Source organism: Vombatus ursinus, unplaced genomic scaffold, assembly GCF_900497805.2.
Source record: "Vombatus ursinus unplaced genomic scaffold, bare-nosed wombat genome assembly UNPS02014832.1, whole genome shotgun sequence".
Classification (NCBI taxonomy): domain Eukaryota; kingdom Metazoa; phylum Chordata; class Mammalia; order Diprotodontia; family Vombatidae; genus Vombatus; species Vombatus ursinus.
Window position 1 is genome coordinate 73,580,910 of NW_020954610.1, and position 14,555 is coordinate 73,595,464.

General features: G+C 37.4%; 1 protein-coding gene across 3 annotated transcripts in view; it reads right to left on the minus strand.

Annotated features, from left to right (window-relative positions):
* LOC114025632 (vacuolar protein sorting-associated protein 13A-like) overlaps nucleotides 1–14,555 on the minus strand; it is a 282,189-nt gene that overhangs the window by 168,542 nt on the left and 99,092 nt on the right. For all 3 annotated transcript variants that reach the window (XM_027839097.1, XM_027839099.1, XM_027839098.1), the window contains exons 30-33: nucleotides 14,317–14,433; nucleotides 14,133–14,236; nucleotides 10,824–10,991; nucleotides 8,884–9,185 (exon numbers count right to left, since the gene is read on the minus strand). In XM_027839097.1, coding sequence (XP_027694898.1) covers nucleotides 8,884–9,185; nucleotides 10,824–10,991; nucleotides 14,133–14,236; nucleotides 14,317–14,433 — 691 coding nt within the window. The remainder of the gene's footprint in view (nucleotides 1–8,883; nucleotides 9,186–10,823; nucleotides 10,992–14,132; nucleotides 14,237–14,316; nucleotides 14,434–14,555) is intronic.

Below are 14,555 nucleotides of genomic sequence, written 5' to 3' on the forward strand. Positions count from 1 at the left end.
TGTGTGTGTGTGTGTGTGTGTGTGTGTGTGTGTGTGTATCCTTCTGGGGTACCCATACACCCGCTTCCTTTGCTCACTCTGCTTCACTTTGGTTTCCTAAAGGAGAACAGAACTCTCACAGTTTGCAACTAGGGGAGCAGTGGCCTGTGACAGCTCACCCATACCTCCCTAACTCTAACAAGGAGTGTCTGAACCCCGTTTCTAACAAAAGGAACAAAAGAGAAATTCCATTTCAGATAATTACAGAATGTATAAAATACCTGGGTGGTGGCTGGTATCTGTCCTTTGTTCTCCAAGAGGACCATGATATCAGGGTGGTGATGGCATGACATACAAGTGAATTGGATTTAAATGAGGGGGAGCTGTGCAAAGTCAGCAGCCTCACTTTCTCCTCTGGAGCCATCTGGGTCCAGTGGCCAGATATAGATCAGGACAAGTGGAAATGAACCAGGATGCAGAGGGGAACCTTTAACTTTTCAAGCTAAGGTCTTTAACAGGTCTCACTTTGATTGAGGCAATGCCCATTCAGTGATTAAGGCTTAATAAGAAATGAGGCAGAGAAAGGCCTCCTTACCTAGTCAAAAAAACAAGCCCCCCCCCAATCTGGGAGAGGAAGACCCTCAGGGTTTCTGGCCAAAATATTTATATTCATTCAGAACTAATCAGGATCCAAACAATCACCAAGTAGGGCTTAGCCTAGGACCTATTGTTGGTCAATCAATGAGATACAGTGATTTGGATTAAGGCGGGTCTTTAAAAAAGAAAATTTAAAAAAAAAACTTTTCAGAGATAAAAATTTACATTCCCTTTGGGCAGAGCACCCACAGGTAAGAGTGTGTGATACCCTATGTGGACCTGGACAGGTAAAGAGGTAGGAAAGGAATACTTGGGAATTACCAATAGGAACTATATTAATATAATATTACAAAACACAGTTTAAGGAAATAAAGACACATCTAAATAATTGGAGAAATTTTGGTTCTTCATGAGGTCAAAGCAATATAATAAAAATGACAATATTTACCTAAATGAATTTGTTTTTTTCAAGTGTCAAACCAAACAATCAAAAGATTATTTTATAGAACTAGAAAAATTAATGAAATTTATCTGGAAGAACTAAAGGTAAAAAAAAAAAATCTCAAGTGAAATGAGAAATACACACACAGGAAGGGGCGGAGCCAAGATGGTGGAGTAAAAGGAGCGACTTGCTTGAGCTCTCCCCCAAACCCCTCCAAGTATCTATAAAAAAATAGCTCTAAACAAATTCTAAAGCAGCAGAATCCACAAAAAGACAGAGTGAAACAAATTTACAGCCCAAGACAGCATGGATGGTTGATCAGAAAGGTATGTCCCGCTGAGCAAGGAGAGGAGTGCAGTTTGGCGTGGGCGCTCAGACAAGGCAGGCCTCAGCGAACCTGGAGGCGGCTTCAGAGGACTGAATCGCTGGCATCGCGGTTTCCAGACTTCTCAACCCACAAACTCCAAAGACAACTTAGAAGGCCAGTGGGAAAAGTCCACATCTGTGGCGAGTGAGAGAAGCACTGTCCCAGCCCCAGTCCCCAAGCTCGGCCCCAGGGTGGCAGCTGCTTCTAGCCCAAAGACAGAGGGGGAATCGAGTGACTGATCAGAGGGGGATTGCAGGGATCTCTCTGCTGGTGCAGGAATCTCTTGCTTTGCCCATGCTTAGATCTGGGTCACAGTTCTGGGTGGCGGTCCTGGGGTGAGAAGGAGTGCTGGCCTGTTAGAGGTTATAGCGGCGGTGGAAAGGAAATGCTTCTCACAGTTCCAGGACACAGAAGAGTGCTTGTAGTCACTCACAGACCACAGCACAGGCCAGGAAAGGAGTAAACACCTTGCTCCTTATCATACCACCTTGGAAGAACTGAAAATTTACAAGTGTCTAGAAGTATCTCTGAAAACAGCTACACAAAATACCTGAAGCTTGGGACAGTACATTCTCCACACTGGAAATAGACCCCTACCTTAACAAAGTTTATAATTCAAGTAATTGGCTGAGATCATGAGCAAGCAGTGCAAAAAGAGTCAGACCATAGAATCTTACTTTGGTGACAAAGAAGATCAAAATATTTAACCAGAAGAAGACAATAAAGTCAAAGCTCCTACATCCAAAGCCTCAAAGAAAAATATGAATTGGTCCCAGATCTTGGACAAGTTCAAAAAGGATTTTGAGAAGCAAGTAAGAGAAGTAGAGGGAAAACTGAGAGTGATGCAAGAAAATCATGAAAAGCAAGTTAATAGCTTGCTAAAGGAGACCCATAAAAATACTGAAGAAAATAACATCTTAAAAAATAGCCTAACCCAAATGGCAAAAGAGGTCCAAAAAGCCAATGAGGAGAAGAATGCCTTAAAAAGCAAAACTGACCAAATGGAAAAGGAAGTCCAAAAGCTTACTGAAGAAAATACTTCCTTAAAAATTAGAGTGGAGCAATTGGAAGCTAGGGACAATTTGAGAAATCAAGGCACTGTAGCACTAATCCAAAAGAATGAAAAAATAGAAGAGAATGTGAAATATTTCATTGGAAAAACAACTGACCTGGAAAATAGATCCAGGAGAGAGAATTTAAAAATTATTGGACTATCTGAAAGCCATGATCAAAAAAAGAGCCTAGACATCATCTCTCAAGAAATTATCAAGGAAAACTGCCCTGATATTTTAGAACCAGAGGGCAAAACAGAAATTGAAAGAATCCACTGATCTCCTCCTGAGATCCCCCAAAGGAAAACTCCTAGGAATACTGTAGCCAAATCCAGAGTTCCCAAGTCAAGGAAAAAATATTGCAGGCAGCCAGAAAGAAGCAATTCAAGTATTGTGGAAACACAATCAGGATAACACAAGATTTAGCAGCTTCTACATTAAGGGTCCACAGGGCATACAGTATGATATTCCAGAAGGCAAAGGAGATAGGACTATAACCAAGAATCACCTACCAAGCAAAACTGAGTATAATCCTTCAGGGTAAAAAATGGTCATTCAATGAAATAGGGGACTTTCAAGCATTCCTGGGGAAAAGACCAGAGCTGAATAGAAAATCTGACTTTCCAATACAAGACTCAAGTGAAACATGGAAGAGGTAAACAGCAAAGAGAAATTATAAGACACTTATTAAGGTTGAACTGCTTACATTCCTGTAGGGACAGATGATATTTGTAACTCATGAGTCCTTTGTTAGTATTAGGGTTGTGGGTAGGAAAAAAATTATACGTATGTATAGATAGATAGAGGGCACAGGGTGAGGTGAAGATGAAAGGGTGATATCTGGAAAATAAAATTAAGGGGTGAGAGAGGATTATACTGGGAGAAGGAGAAAGGGAGGAGAAGGGGGTAAATTATCTCACATGAAACAGACAAGAAAAGGCTTTTACAATGGAGAGGAAATGGCGGAAGGTAAGAGGGAATGAGTGAATCCTATTCTCATAGGATTTGGCTTAAGGAGAGAATAACATACACACTCAATTGGGTATGGAAATTTATCTTACCCTGTAAGAAAATAAGGGGGAAAGGGGACAAGAGAGCAGGGGATTGACAGAGGGGAGGGCAGACTGGGGGAGGGGAAAAGTAAAAGCAAACACTTCTGAGGAGGAACAGGGTCAAAAGAGAGAATAGAATAAATGGGGGGCAGGACAGGATGAAGGGAAATATACCTAGTTTTTCACAACAGGACTACTATGGAGGTGTTTTGCAAGACTAAACATCTATAATCTGTATCAAGATGCTTGTCTTTTCAATGAGGGCGGGTAGGGAGAAAATTTGTAACCCAAAGTTTTAAAAACACACGTTAAAAAAAAAATTATCGAGGAAAACTGCCCTGATATTTTAGAACCAGAGGGCAAAACAGAAATTGAAAGAATCCACTGATCACCTCCTCAAAGAGATTCCCAAAGGAAAACTCCTAGGAATATTGTAGCCAAATTTCAGAGTTACCAGGTCAAGGAGAAAATATTACAAGCAGCCAGAAAGAAACAATTCAAGTATTGTAGAAACACAATCAGGATAACACAAGATTTAGCAGCTTCTACATTAAGGGACCACAGAGCATGGAATGTAATATTCCCAAGGGCAAAGGAGATAGGATTACAACCAAGAATCACCTACTCAGCAAAACTGAGTATAATCCTTCAGGGTAAAAAACGGTCATTCAGTGAAATAGAGGACTTTCAAGCATTCCTGATGAAAAGACCAGAACTGAATAGAAAATCTGACTTTCAAATACAAGACTCAAGTGAAATATGAAGAGGTAAACAGGAAAGAGAAATCATAAGAGACTTATTAAGTCTGAACTGTTTACATTCCTGCAGGGAAAGATGATATTTGTAACTCATGAGTCCTTTGTCAGTACTCGGGTAGGGGGAGGGAAAGAAATTACATGTATATAGACAGACAGATAGATAAACAGATAGATAGATAGAGAGCACAGGGTGAGTTGAAGATGAAGAGGTAATATCTGGAGAATAAATTAAGGGGTGAAAGAGGATTATAAGGAGAGAAAGAGAAAGGGAGAGGTAGAATGGGGTAAATAATCTCACATAAAATAGACAAGAAAAGGCTTTTACAGTGGAGGGGAAACAGGGGAATGTGAGAAGAAATGAGTGAATCTTATTCTCATAGGATTTGGCTTATGGGGGGAATAACATACATGCTCAATTGGGTATGGAAATTTATCTTACCCCACAGGAAAACGGGGGGTGGGGGGGGGAAGCAGACAAGAGAGCAAGGAGGATGACAGAAGGGAGGGCAGATTGGGGGAGGGGGTAATCAGAAGCAAACATTTCTAAGGAGGGACAGAGTCAAAAGAGAGAATAGAATAAATGGTGGGCAGGATAGGATGATGGGAAATATACTTAGTTTTTCACCACATGACTACTATGGAAGTGTTTTACATGACCACAAATGCATAACCTGTAAAAAAAAAAAAAAAAAAAAAAACACACAGAAGAGCCCTTGGTGATTTTTGAAAAAGCCTCTCACAATTTGTCATTTCCCACAAAAACATACCTCTATTCCCAGCTATCATATGTTTAGCTAGCTTGTGGCATGTGGTCCTCTGGTTTTATTACAACCCTTGACACTAGAGATCTTTATAGAAGGAGCTTTTCCATTCCTTTCACTAAAATTTTTTCAATTAACAAACATTTATTTCCTATTCCACCTTCTTGGCTGGAAAAAAAAAAGATAAAATTCTTTATTTGTAATGGCTAAGAACTGGAAATCAAAGGGATGCCCATCAATTGGGGAATGGCTAAACAAGTTGTGGTACATGATTGTAATGAAATATTATTATGCTATAAAAAAAAGACAAACAAAATGATATCAGAAAAAAAAAACCTGGAAAGACCTACATGAACTGATACAAAGTGAAGTGAACAGAACCAGGAGAATGTTGTGCATAGTAAGAGCAATATTGTTCAACGAAGAACAGTGAGTGACCTAACTATTCTCAGCAATACAATGATCCAAGACAATCTCAAAGGACTAATGAAACATACTATCTGCCTGTAAAGAAAGAATTAGTATTGACTGAATACACACTGAAGCATGCTAAAAAAAAAAAAGAAACAAAAAAAGAAAGAATGAGAAATAGAAGGACAACAGAGGGCCTAAAAGTACCACAGTACCAGATTTCAAGTTACATTACAAAGCAATTATCACCAAACCAATTTACTACTTGTTAAAAATCATAGTTGTCAATTAGTGGATATAACATCCAGAAGTAAACAAATGTAACAGTGTAGTGTTCAACAAATCCAGATGCAAGTGTCTGAGGCTGATGGGGTGATGGTACCTGGACCCCTAAAAGGAAAAGACTATGTCTTGGAAAGCTATGGCCTTTGCCAGCATGAAGTAGTTCCCTTGAATTTTCCCTACACAATCCAGTCCCTGGTGGTTTGCCTGAGGCATCTGGCCCATCCCAAGCCACTGGATACTCAATAATCCTTTTAACTGCCCTTTCACTGTGGCTCTCTGACCACTTAACTCTGTTCAATGTCTGCACCTGGACCACCCCAGGCTATTTACCCACTCCTTAATCCCATCTACATCTTCTCACTGTCTTTTCTTGTATATAAGTACCAATGGTACCCCCATTAAATTGCAGATTCACTTAGAATCTAGATTGCTCTATTGGTCTCACAAATAAATCTTGCCATGTTGACTGAAAGGTTTGAATGTGTGAATTTATTCAAGGGAGAACCCCTGTACCCTTGCATTTTGGGGTTCCCAGCACCTCAAATCACAACAAGGCCACATCTTAACTCAACTCAGGCCCTCCAGATTCCAAGGCTGGTGCATTATTCACTGTGCCACCTAACTACCTCTTTGTATTGGTATGTTTTTTGTTCAAATACTGCAGTTTCTAATCTAAGAATTACTTAACAAAAATATCTGGAAAACTAGACAGCAGTCTAACAGGAATCAGGTTTTGAGCAACACTTCACACACATTTTCCTCCTTAAACCTTCCCCCACACCTCCCTTCCATATTACTGACCAGGTCAACACCTTTCTCCCAGTCCCTCTGGCTCACAACCTAAAAGTCATCCTGGATTCCTCACTATCTCTCATCCCCCATTACCAATCTGTTGCCATGGCATTCAATTTCACCTTTGCAACATCTCTCAAACATACCTGCTTCTCTCCTCTGATACTGCCACAACTCTAGGGCAGGCCTTCATCACCTGATACCTAGATTATTGCAATAGCCTACTGGTAGGTCAGCCTGCCTCAAGTCTCTCTCCACTCTAATCCATCCTCCGCTCAGCCACTCAAGAGATTATCCTAAAATGCAGGTTTGATCAGCTCCCTCCCCTACTCAATAAACTCCAGTGGCTCCCTATTGACTCCAGGAGCAAATATAAAATATTCTACCGGGCATTCAAAGCCCTTTATAACCTAGCCCCCTTCTATCTTTCCAGTCTTTTTATACCTTACTCCTCCATACCTGTTCATCCAGTGACACTAGCCTCCTATAGTCTGGCTATTCCACAAACAAGATATTCCATCTCTTGACTCCAGGCATTTTTTCTGGCTGTCATTCATGCCTGGAACACTCTCCCTCTGTTCAGACTTGTCTCTCTGGCTTCCTTTCAACCATCAACTAAAATCCCACCTTCTACAGGAAGCCTTCCCTAATCCCTCTTAATTCCACTGCTTTTAATTATTTCCTATTTAGCCTGCATATAGCTTGCTTTGTGTATATTTGTATGTTCTCTCTCCCATTTGACTGTAAGCTTCTTCAGGGCAGGGACTATCTTTTGCCTCTTTTTGTATCTCCCAGCACTTAATGCAAATCTTGGCACATAATAGATGCTTAATAAATATTTATTGAATGAACGAATGAATTAAACTTAGAAGGAAACTCAGAGGCCATCTAATTCAACCAGTATGGGACCAAGAATTTCTTGAATGCCATCCACAATTTGCAGCCATCCAGCACTGGCTTGAAGATTTCCAGTGAGGAGGAGCCCACTACTTTTTGAAACAGCTCATAACTTTTCAACTATCAGCATTATCAAGAGTTTTTTTTTTCTTAATTTGCCTCCCTACAATTCCCAACCAGTGCTCTGAGGGGCAAGAGAGGACAAATTTAACTCAGTTCTGACTCGCTTTCTGTATTTCTCAACCTCCTTGCTTACAGCCTTCCCACCCTGGAGATACCTCCTCCCTAAAGTTTGCTCTCAAGATGAGTGCCTCCCTAGACTAGATTTTCATTTCATGAAGGGCTCCACCTTTCTTCACTCTACTACCAGCTTGACTCACCCTCTGGATTTCTTCACTACTCACCCAGTAGCATTGCCCTCATCCTCCATTTTTCTTCCTACCCCTTTATGACTCCCTTTTATGTATTATCTTCCCCCATTAGAATGTAAGCTCCTTAAAGGTACGGGCTGTCTTGCTTTTTATTTGAATCCACAGCACTTAGTACAGTTACTGACACACTCCAAAGGCTTCATGAACACTTTATCAATCTGACCTCCAAATACTCAAAAATTGGTATCATGTGTACTCCAAGCTTTTTTTTTCCTATAAGCTAAACATCCCCAATTCCTTCAAATGATCATCATTTGGCATGTTTTTTGACATCTTGATTGCCCTCTTGTGAACACAATCTAGTGGGTCTGTGTCTTTTCTAACAGTGACCAGAACTAAACATAATATTCTAGATGTGGTGTCATCAGGGCAGATTACATGCTTTAAGATTCCATAGGATGACTTTATTTAGGACAAGTTAAGTGTAAATCTCCTCATGTTCAACTCCTAGTGTTTTGAGGGTATGAAAGAGTGTATAAGATACCAGATGGCAGTTAAGAATTCCTCTGTCAAGAAAATATACTCCCAAAACAAGTAACTGTGTTATTTCCCAAGGCTATTAGCCTAATGTACAAGTAAACAAAAACATATCTCAAACATTCAAAAAGGTCATCAAAAGGAATGTAGCACAATTTAATGTTAAAATTGTGAAATTTGAGGTTATTAGCCTAAAACGTCACTAAGATTTTTGGGATACCCTGTATATTAGGTCTCTCTCCTAAACTGTAACCTCCAAAAGTTACAAAGAACTATGGAAAAAGTATAAATAAGCCTCAAGTTGTTAAATTTGTAAGAAAAAACAATTATTTCATTTGATTCTACATAAAACACATTTCCATATTCACAATTGTAAATTAACAGTAAATTAATGAAAACAGCAGGACACCAACCAATATTATAGCAACAGGTTGTCTTTCCTAGGAATACTTGGGGAAAAAAATAACTTTAAACTTTATTGTAGGCTAAAAGAAAAGAAAAACAGTTCCCAAGTAGTATAAAAACCTGAGGTTATTTATCCTACATAATCAAATCAGTATACCCACCAACAAACATTTATACCTGTAGAGTTTCATCTCACTCATCTTTATTGTTATATCATCAATAACAGGTGGAGGGTTAAAGTGGCTCTCTGAAACCATGTAGAACTTGTTCTTCATTGTAATTAGCCCAAAATCAGCAACTAAGACATTTTTGGATGCTGATGACTGTGGAATTACTACGACAGGTGCTTTGATATGAATATCCAATGCCATTCGGGAACTCCTTTTTGCCAGTTCTTTTACACCACCAGCTATACCTGTTGCTTGAACTGTTGCTTCAGTCAAAGCTTCTTTTGCTCTTTGAAAGTTGTTTATAAAAGCCTGTAAGAATTACAGAATTACATTCCTGATGTTAAGTTTTAGATACCTGAAGTTATTAAATCAAAATTATTACTAAATACACATCAATTTTTATAATTTTTTGGTGCTATCATGTAGGTGATTTATATGTCTTCAACACACACACCCTTTTTATTTTTCCTGCTCTTGTACTGGAGATTAAGAAAAAGATAGTGATATTTTTTAAAAATCTAGTTAACTGGAACTAATTAGCATTTAGATGTAAGAATTTAAATTAAGTTAAAATCTGAAAACAATGCAAAATAACAGCAAGAAGCAGCCAATATAGATGTCAATAATTCCATACACTGAGTATCATGTTATGAGGATTGTTGTGAAAAAAGTGTTTTGCAATCCTTAAAGCACTATAGAACTGGGGGTGGTGGGGGTGGGGGTGGTAGGGGTGGTGGAGGTGGTGGTAACTGAGGTCTACTGAAAATCCTTGTACTTCATTTTAGTATTAATTCAATGTTTAGAACTGTGGTTCCCAAACTCTGTACTACAAGGCCCATAGGATGTTGTAGCAAATTCACAGAGAAGTCACAAGACATTTTAAATATTTTTGAGGGAAACATAATGATAGATGACATGTGAGGTACCACAAACTACTAGTTTAAGTTAATTCACAGTTTCAACATTAGATGATGCTATGCTCTTTTTGATGACGTTCTTGGACATTTGAGGTTTTTATGTTCACATACATTTAGCTGCACCAGTAAATTCTGAAACTTTCTCATTTGTGATGTCATATCTTTGTGAAGCTGGATTTTGGTGATTGCTGTGATTAAAAAACCAAGTACTACATGAAAATCAACATGGACCAGGAAATGAAGGTGGCAGTGCCTAATCCTATTTAAAAGTCTGAAAAGCTGTGCAGGGCTCAACAAGTATATTATAGGGGGTAAAACAAACAAACAACTGTTTTGTAACCTTTAAAGCATTATGGAAATGTAAGTATTTGGTGGTGGTGGTGGTAGTGGTGGAAGTACTAGGTGGAAGAGGAAGAGGAGAAGAAGTAGTAGAATCAACAGTACTACTACTTTCATTAGAAAGCACCTAAGGTCCCCTCAAAGTAACAATTTATGCTTATTTTAGATTTAATTCTAATCACTTTGCTTATCTGATTCCCAAGTCCACACCAGTATAAAGTAGTGAAGAAATCAGAAAAGTAGTGAAAGGGGATGGGAGAAGAGGGTCTATTAACACAGTGATAGTAACAAAAAAATAATATCTCATGGTGAAAGGAGAAACATAAAAATGGTTAAAAGTAGATGCAAGAACTCAAAAGCAAAGCAATTTAGAGAGATTTAGCAAGGAGGGGGGCAAACATTTCTACAGATTTCAATAGGCTCTGACATAGCAGAGAACAAAAAATTCACGTTGGTTGATGAACCACAGACACCAAGATATAGATCATTTATAGATCATTCAAACATTGTTGAAGCAAGAAAGGGGTTTGAATAATATAGTTTTGAAAGACTTCCATCAAAATGGTCAAATTTTCTAGAAAAGTCACTTATATTGTGCTTTACTCCCCAATTATCCTAAATAATTGAAGCCTTATTGAATTTATTATTATTTTAAATAATTAAAAAAAAGAAATAGTTTTTACATCCTTACCATTACAGAATATAAAAATTTCATTATTAAAACAACTTCAATGCAGCCAACAGTTAAAGTAACCTCACTGTCCACTACGTTCATATTCATATATTCAGCACCAGCAGTAGCACCCATACAAGAAATCATTTTGAAACTGAAGACTTCTTTTCCAGTTATATAAAGAACCTTAAAGAAGAAAGATAATTTAATTACAACAAGCCAACATAACTTCCATTTTCAAAAATACTTCAATAACAAAACAGTACTACTTTGAAATCCCTCCACTGAAATTCAACTAACTAAAAAGAAAAAAAAAAAAAAAACCCAGTCAACAATTGCAATAATGGAAGGAAGGAAAGTCAACAGTGACAAAGCAAAAACCTCATAAGAAAAGCTTTTCAATATCTGCATGATCACTCCACACAACTGTTACCTTCAGGTCAGAGAAACTCCAATATAGATCAGTGCTTTTCAAACTATGTGGCAAAAGAAAAATACGCTATTGTGATAACTTTCACTTAGTGTTGAAGGAACTGGCCTCTCATTATCATAATCGGAATCTTTCTGTTTTGAAATATCTGTTACAAAGTACAAATCCACCATTTTAATGGCATAGTTATCTCTCTAGCTCCCTTCTGTCATCTCCTAATTACTTCAATCTCTCAGACTTTTTTTTTTTAAGCCACCGCTCAGTTACCCTCAAAGTACCTTCTGCTTACTTATGTGGAGATATGTTTATCCAAAAAGAAGGTAAGCTCCTTGTGTACAGGCACTGCTCTGATTTGACTTTTGTATCTTCAGTATGTTGCACATAGTAGATACTTATGTTTGCTGAATTTTAATCTATTCTACCTTTATCAAGAGCAAATTTTAAATCACCATTTGTCTTTCCTATTTCTTAGCCAGTCTCTGCTACTAATTTTAATCTTCACCTAAACCAGAGAGAATTAGAAAGGCAACTTCACTAAATTTTTAAAAGTTACACTTAAAAAGTAACTATAATCTTTTTATTTCATTTAGATTATGTATATATTCTATCACATATCTACTTTAAAAAATAATAGGATTTTTCAAAGTAATTTTATTATTTTTTCCAATTAACAAGCATTTATTTTCTTTTCCCTACCACTATGGAAAGAACTGCTATAAAAATTTTTGCTAACATGGACCATTTCCCTCTTTCTTTGATGCTGCAATATAGCCCTAATAATGGTATAACTGGGTCAAAGAGTATACACGATTTAGTAAATCTGGGACAGTTTCAAATTGTTTTCCAAAATGAATGGATCAAGTCAAAGTTCCTCGAAAAGTGCCTATTTTCCCTCCACCTCAAAAAATTGTAATTTCCCTTGTCACTGTTGCCAATCTGTTGGTTAAGAAGTAGAACCTGAGAGTTATTTTAATTTGCATTGCTCTTAATACTAATGATTTTAGGTAATTTTTTATGTAGCTGTTGAGTTTGGATTTCTTCTTCCAACTGACAAATGGCTCAATCTTATGCTTGAATGAAATAACTGCTTACAAATCTTAGAAATGAGACCTTCATCAGAGAAATGTGCTGCATGGATGTTTTCTGCAGGTAACTGTTCTCCTTCTGATTTACCTGCATTAGTTTCAGTTGAGCAAAAACTTCTAAATTTTATATAATCAGAACTGTTCATTTTATCTTATTCTGTCCCTCCAGTTGTTAAAGGACTGCTTTTGAACTTGCCATCTACCCTGACTTATATTTAAGGTTTCCTATAGGATTACTACAATCTTTTTGTAGTAGTCTTGGATTAGGTAGAAGATTTTATAGCTCTTTTTTTTAATCTGGTGCATTTTTAGATCTTTACTAGAATATTTGTAGAAGATATGGGCTCTTCTCTTCTAGGTCCTACCATGCCAACATTTTCCCACTGATGGAAACTAACTATATGGTAGAAAACTAGAAAAGATAACTGTTTGCCATCCACTAACCAAAAAAGCTCCAGGAAAGAGTTAGGGGATTTGAGTTTTAATCCTGGATCAAATGAACAAATGACTATGTCACCTAAAGCAAGTCACTTAATCTCTCTGAGCCTTACGAGTTTCCTCAGAAGGAAGATCACAACACCTACATAAATAACTGAGGATGCTTTGATGTTCAAATGGAAAAATATGTGTGAATATTTGTCCATAAAATAAAAGGCATATATAACTGTCAAGTTGCAGTATTTATTAATTTATCAAATACTCCTAGAAGAAGCTCACTTCTTGCAGAACAACCATCTTGACTTGTGGAAAGAAGTGTACAGTACATTAAGTGTCTGACCCTTCTGTACAACATGCCTTCACTTAAACCAGGCTTTTCTAAATAATATATCTAAAAAAGGCAGTTATTGTGCTAATTTTATCAAAAAAATATGAGATTATATATGGCAGAACCACATTCCTCACAGTACCACGTAATCCTCTAAGTCCTTTTAATTAAGCAGTATGTTTAATGGAAAAGCCCTAGACTCAAATTCAGGAGTCATCAATACAATATTTATTGAGTGACCACTGTATGCAAGGCACTGTGCTACCTACAAATACCAGTATGTTGAAGTGGAATGAGCAGTAGAGTTAAAAGTCAGGCAAACATTTAGTACCTGGGCTCTAGCACTTAATACCAGCACTAAAGGTGGGAGTCATGCAGACATTTAATAACTGGGCTCTATCTAGCACTTTGATACTTATCATGGGCAAGTCAACATCCTTGAGGCTGCTTCCACTTATAAAGTACTTTGTAAATCTTAAAGCACTATATGAATGAATTATTAATCTAGAAGAAGCAATCTATGTAAGATCCTTGAGTAGAAGGAATAAGAAACACAAAAACATACAAGGTAACGTGGGCTTTGCCCATCAGCATCTGTTCATAAACTCTGGAGTGGATTCAGGGTCATAACAGCCTCCCCAAGGCAGAGAGAGCCAGAATAAGATTCCCAAGTCTGACTTGTTTATTATCCATGGATGGTTATGAGAGGTCCTAAATGTACCATGGGGTTTAAGGAGCATGAAATAAGTGGGTCTACCTTTGACTACCCTGTACTGGTCTGTAGGTACCAAAAAATACAACTAGTTTTCTATATAGGCAACTAACGTAGCACCGCAGTTAAAACTGGACTGGTTTTGAGGGAACCATATTTCCATAGTCACATACTTTAAAAAAAAAAAAAACTATGCCTATCAATCAATAATCATTTATCTGAGCTCTGAGAATACAAAAAGATGCAAAAGACAGTCCCAAAGTCAAAATAATAAAAGGCGAATCAATTAAACTGACTTTTATGGTTTGCTGTTAGTGGACAAACATATTCTTACCTTTTTATATAAGGCCATTTCATCAGAATCTAAAATAATTATATTTTTCAGGTTTATATTTACTTCAGTTATGGCACGTCTCATTACTACCTGGGAATCAAATCCTAAGGGGGGAAAAAGTATTGATTAATATCTGTGCTCCAAATTAAAATTTTTAAATTTAATTTTGGTTAAAATTTATTACCTTCAATTGTAATTTCGGCAATTCTATATCTTTGGTCTTCAATATAGATACATAAGCAAGACAGTTCAGCAATGACCTTTAGGGTAATGACATCTTCAGTCCTAGGTATCTTGGCAGCTGTAGATGCAATGCAATACAATTGTTAAATGAAATAAACTATTTTAAAAATTAGTCAAGTCAGCAGGATAGCAAAATATCAGGTCAAGAAATAATGAAATATTACTCAAGTGGAAGAGCAG